The 6,009-nt window shown below is 41.1% G+C and overlaps 1 protein-coding gene across 1 annotated transcript; it reads left to right on the top strand.

Annotated features, from left to right (window-relative positions):
* Nucleotides 1-2,095: 2,095 nt before the first annotated feature.
* Nucleotides 2,096-5,747, top strand: LOC113128937 (histamine H3 receptor). The gene is made up of 3 exons (XM_026304545.1): nt 2,096-2,372; nt 2,836-3,002; nt 4,577-5,747. Exons 1-3 carry the CDS (start codon nt 2,096-2,098, stop codon nt 5,432-5,434), a joined length of 1,302 nt encoding a protein of 433 aa, XP_026160330.1. The 3' UTR covers nt 5,435-5,747.
* Nucleotides 5,748-6,009: the final 262 nt, after the last annotated feature.

Genomic DNA, 6,009 nt, shown 5'->3' with positions numbered 1-6,009 from the left:
TTGGGGTTTTCGCCTCACTTCCTCTGTTTTGGTGTTACTTGATCCCTGAAAAGTCACAATGTACATGTTAACACACTGAGGGGTTGGCTTTAGGCAGCAGAGGCTCGTTTGTGCACTTGGCAGTTTGTTTGAATTTTATCTGTGTTTATAAAACTGAAACCAAGAAGAAGGACATTTCATTTGAATGATAACACAACAGGCTTGAGATTCCTGGAACATCCTCCATGTCTATGTGCAAAGCTGCTTGCTTCTTTCGGCCACTGAGAATAATTACAGCTAATTCTTTTGCAGAGAGCTGTTTCTCTACAAGCATCACATTGAACCCTTCATCCCAGCAACTAATCATATTTTTTTAGAGGCTTTTAGAGAACTTGTGATGCTAAATTCACACTGCAGCCTCAAAAGAATAATTAGCCCACTTAGGATATTTCAAATTGTATCCACATGGTTGCCTGGCTCAGGGTCTTTGTGCTTTTATTCAAGAATGTAAAACTCCTTTCAAAGCTTACAAGTATGGAGCCTTGAACATGTTAGAATAAAATGTTTTTAGGTATTACATTTTATCAGAGTTAGTTTTAATCACAGAAATATTTTTATTTCAAAATGCAATTTTCTCGACAATTTAATGTTTGTAATTTTAAGTTGATCACATGACGCCTTCAGGGCCTTTTACCTTAATGAGGCTAAATCAACTATGGGTGCTCCATATCTGCTGACTAAGTGACTGCTGTCACAAAAAAAAAAAAAAAAAAAAAAAAAAGCCAGAATCAAAATTTGAGTTGAAATTAAATGTTATTTGGAAACATACCATTAAAAAATAGAAACTGACTTCAGAAAAAACAAGAATGATGAAATTACATTTCAAAAGTTCCTATTTAATATTATTCACACATTTTATTCATATTCCTTATGTATTTGATATGAAAGGCTTTGGGTGTCCTACTCAAAAACTTTTTTTTTAAAGTTTTCCATTGTAACACTAAGAACACTGAATCTATTGGCTCTGATCGTTAGAATAATAATTCTTTAAATTGCTGCTGCTTTTTCTCTGAAACTAAGCTTAAAAAAAAAAAAATAAAAGTTCCATGTCTTGTGCCTCAGTTTGGGTAACCTATTTGCATTTGTAAATTTGTGAGTTTGATAATTAGTTACCCTAACTAATGAAATCTGGACTGATATAACCTTGGAGAAACAAAAGAGGAAGATCATGGTAATGTCTCTGATGTCTTCAGTCTTTATCTAGTGGGTTTAGTATTAGATCACTGAATCACTGATGCTTCACTACCTGCTGATGATGTTCGACTCCTGGTGGTCACCCCCCTTATCTCAGTGTGCTTCCCGTTTCTGGTCTGGACCACTTCAGCCTCTGATTGCAGCCTTCAGCTTTTGATCGCTTGCAGGGAGGGCAAAAAAAAAAAAAAAAAAAAAAAACAGCAAAACGTCAAGTGAGAAGAAATCACCAGAGTATGACCGGAATTGGGCTGTCTCACCAAAACACACACATGCGGAACATTTTGAAATGATTTAGTCTGTTCTGTGCGCTTTTCATCTAGTGATCATAACACACTCTGATGGCACTAAGAAGGGCATGCAGATATTTCAGCTATATTTGCTTTTTACCTGCGTATTAAATCTTTGTAAAGTAAAACAGTCTATAATTCAACACGTTAAAATAGCTCCTCGATTGTACATTTTAATATTGCGAGAGCACTCACTCTTATCAAAGTCGCTGGAGTACGAGGTTTGGTTTGAAAATATGACCGGATCCAGCCTGGCACTGGTTCTCTCCTCTCGCAGTCTTGACATCAGAGACAAAAGTGAGTGCGCTCCGCTGTGCCCGCACTCTCAATAAGCAGGCTGACCACAGAGCGCATGCAACGGAAATATAGTCATTATTATTCTTACTATTTAAACATAAGATTTGACTTCAACTTGTATCTTTATCGATCTATATCCACCTATAGAAAGAAAATGGGATGTTTTGGAAAAGTGTCTTTATTTAATCACAGCTGTTCAGTCATGTTTGACTCTTTGGTGAAGTGGAGCGGCACGTTTAGACGCACAACTGGACTAGTTCTTTGTTTCTGTGCGTAAAATGACAACGGTCTACAATGATTTGGGCTCTAAATTAACTATGGGCGCGCTCATTGTGGAGTCCAACTCCACCGGCAACTTGACACCGGCGGTGACTGAAACTGCGGCTGTCCTCCCGGGCTACCTGGTGGTGATCTTATCGGTGCTTATGGTGACTCTGGTTGTCGTTGTGGTGGCTGGAAACGCGCTGGTCATCATGGCTTTTGTTGTGGATAAAACCCTGAGAAATCAAAGCAACTACTTCTTTCTGAACCTTGCTATTTCTGATTTTCTCGTGGGTGAGTTTGGTGCCTCTTTTTCTACTCGTCTGTTTCGATATTCAGCTTTTGTTCCTCCATATCAATGAAAAATGCTTTTTGCCTACGGCCGAAACACATTGTAATTTTCCTGTAGTTAGTCGCTCGTTAATTGGCGAGTTCATGATGACCCTGCCATCCTGGTTGCTTCATCTATTTGTAGCATCCCTGTTTCGTTTTCAAAGCTCTTATTGTGCTGCTCCATTCTGCAGAATGAAATTATAGCCGTCTCTTTCATGAAGCAACCAGGGCAGGCTACTCTTTTTTCCCTGAAATGCCTTTCAGATATTCAAGTGGTTTTTATGCTGGTAACCAATAATTATTTGTCACATCTAATAGGTCTCACAGCCAAACCACCTGGAGATTTAGAGAGGTGTGAGTAATAACTCAATACATGTTTGCTATACGTTGTGTGTGTGTGTGCGTGCGTATGTGCCTGTTGCAGGTGCCTTCTGTATCCCGGTGTACATACCGTACAACCTGACAGGCAGGTGGATGCTGGGTAAGGGTCTCTGCAAGGTGTGGCTGGTCATGGACTACCTGCTCTGCACAGCCTCAGTCTTCAACATTGTCCTCATCAGTTACGACCGCTTCCTGTCAGTCACAAGAGCAGTAAGTACAGGCTGTGGAGGTGTTTATTACCACACACACACACACACACACACCTGAAATAGCTGACATGCTACCTACCACAGGCCTTTATAAAAGGTGTCACTCCCCCCACAGCAGTTTGCTATGGAAGTCACTTACATCCATACATTCATCATCTACTGCTTATCCTGGCACATCCAGGGTTGTGGGGGGGCTGGAGCCAATTCCAGCTGACACTGGGTGAGAGGCGGGCTACACCCTGGACAGATCACCAGTCTATTACAGAGCTGACACACTGCAACAAACACTCACACAGACAATGACAGATGATTAAATGAGCTGCTGTAGTCTGACATTTCCCACTTAATATTTACACCTATGGAGAATTTACAATCAAGGTCACTAACATTGGCAACTTTTTCCTTCTCAAGGGCTGTTTGAATAATTTGTTCAGTAAATACTTTGTAAACATTAGCAGTCACCCCAGCAGTCTTTAGAAATGTATATATAGTAATTCAATTAAAACGCTTACTCCACTGTTTTGACACGTTAATTTGACTTGAGTACTATTCATTATTTAATACATAGTGCACTATATTTACTGGGCGCCACTCTTTGCAGGTGCCTGAATTCTGAGTGTGTAAATCTAAGCACAACATAAGATGAGATAAACTTTATTAATCCCCAAAGGGAAATTTAAATTGTCTTGTAGCAAACGTAATTAGTAAAAGTAGTGTGGAACAGTCCAGTGTGTGTTGAGATAGTGACTTTGCTTGTTGTGCTTTTATCTCCTTTTGAGTGTAGGTTTAGATTCACTAGCTTTGTATGAAAATTTATTTATCATTGTTTTCAACCTGTAAAAATCAGGATTTGTTTTATTCACATTGGAAATCGAGAGTTCTCTCCTTTTCTGGTTATCATTCAAGACCTGCTTTCAGAATCAATTATTAGCATGGTGAAGTGGCTGTATTTCATTATTTGTGAACTCAGAAAAAAAGTGGATTTTCTTTAAAGGTGCTCTAACTGCAGTCACAGCAGTAGCAGCAGCATCATTGTCTGACAGCTGTTGCAACGGCACAGACATCAACTGGTTTCAGGCACAGATGAAAAACAACAACAAAAAAAGAGGTAAAGAGTGATAAATAGAGGAGCCCTGGTAAATGATAGAGTGTAGACGAGAAGAGGTGAAGTTAAAAACGGAGTCAGCGTGAACAGAATGAGCGGTGAACGAGGACGAGGGAGGAGTGGATCAGGAGAAACCAGATGTCTCATTCACACTCTTGTGTTGCATCAGTGAATGTGGCTCTCAGCCTGACATTCCCCTTCTGTCTCTGGCTTCAGTGACACACTGAGGAATAAGAGCCTCATAAGTGGGTTTTATTTACAGCATCTCTCAGCTACTCTGAGGCAGCACAATACCAACAGGGCTTCATTTGTTCAAAGCACTCAGAGCAGAAGCAACTGTGTTTGTTAGCCTGTTAGTATGTGAGCAGCTGTGGCAATTTGAAAATGTGACATATAGTGTTGTAGTGTAGCAGAGTGTATGTTCATGGTAGCTCATGATGAGTCAAACTTGTGCCTGTCTTTTGACACAGGTTAAATACAGAGCTCAGAGAAACATGACCCGTCAAGCTGTGTTCAAGATGGTGGCAGTGTGGGTGCTGGCCTTCCTCCTCTATGGCCCTGCCATCATCTTCTGGGAAACCGTCGTCGGCGAGAGTGTCGTCCCGGCCCACGAGTGCTACGCCGAGTTTTATTTCACCTGGTACTTTCTGCTGAGCGCTTCTACCTTTGAGTTCTTCACCCCGTTTGTGTCTGTGTCCTTTTTCAACCTCAGCATCTACCTGAACATCCATCGCAGGAACAAAAATGGGGGCACCTGCACTGAGGACAACACCAATACTCAGAGGACCAGTAAGAAGCACAGAGACGGAGGGGGCTGGTCTGTGTTTTTTGTCAAAACTCGGAAGGTGTCATCCAGTGAGCCTACTGCTATTTCTGCAGTCATTGAGGATGACGACGTCCTGTCCCCATCTTCCAGCGGGGACCCTAATACCAGTCAGATTTTCATGCAGAGGGAAAAATTTTCTCCTAACAGAAAAAACTCTAGGCTGTTTCAGCACACGGCCTCCTGCTTGGTGCCTGGTCGTAGAACACAGGGATCTCGCCTTTCTAGAGACAAAAAGATCGCCAAATCCTTGGCCATTATTGTCTGCATTTTTGGGATTTGCTGGGCTCCTTACACTCTTCTAATGATCATTCGTGCTGCTTGTAGCGGTGAATGTGTGGCGAATTACTGGTATGAGATTACATTCTGGCTTCTGTGGCTGAACTCGGGCATCAACCCATTCTTGTACCCTCTGTGCCACAGCAGCTTTCGAAGGGCTTTCTCAAAGATACTGTGTCCTAAAAGACAATCAGTGCAGCCTCAGATTGAGCCCCAGTCATGTTAAACTCAATTGCACTTCCATGCTTTATAAATGCAGTAATTTGTGTTGGTCAGACTGTAAAAATCCATGTACTGTTCTTCCATCCAAAAAAGCCTGTTTTCAAAAATGTTAGAAATGTTTGTATTAAAACAAGGACTGTCACAGCGTATTTGACAGCAATGTGACTACACGACATAGCCATGAGAAATGTGCGAGGAACAGAAACTGCTATAAGTAACTGTTATAATATTCTTAATACAGGGGAAAGTAGTGAACCATTACGGCACCTTTAAAAGTGGATATAAACACCCTTGATTAAAGTACCCCTAAGAGCCTATGTCACATTTTTCAAATGGTGGATATCTTCATTTCAAAACGTGCGTTAGCCCTCACAGTCTCTGTATGTAGGACAGGAAACAGTGATGTGGTTTAAGCTTGCTGCTGTTGAAAGCTGTGAAAAGATGACTTATGCAGTCAGAAAGAAGGAGATTACTATAATTTACTCACATTATAAGATATTCTACGAGAACTACAGCACACAGTAAATTATGGTCTGGTGAACTTCCAGTTTTTCACAGAGCTGCTGTGACAACTGTTCA

The sequence above is a fragment of the Mastacembelus armatus genome, chromosome 4 (genome assembly GCF_900324485.2).
Source record: "Mastacembelus armatus chromosome 4, fMasArm1.2, whole genome shotgun sequence".
Lineage (NCBI taxonomy): Eukaryota > Metazoa > Chordata > Actinopteri > Synbranchiformes > Mastacembelidae > Mastacembelus > Mastacembelus armatus.
Note: the sequence above shows the minus strand (reverse complement) of the source record. Positions and strands in the feature narration are given on the sequence as shown.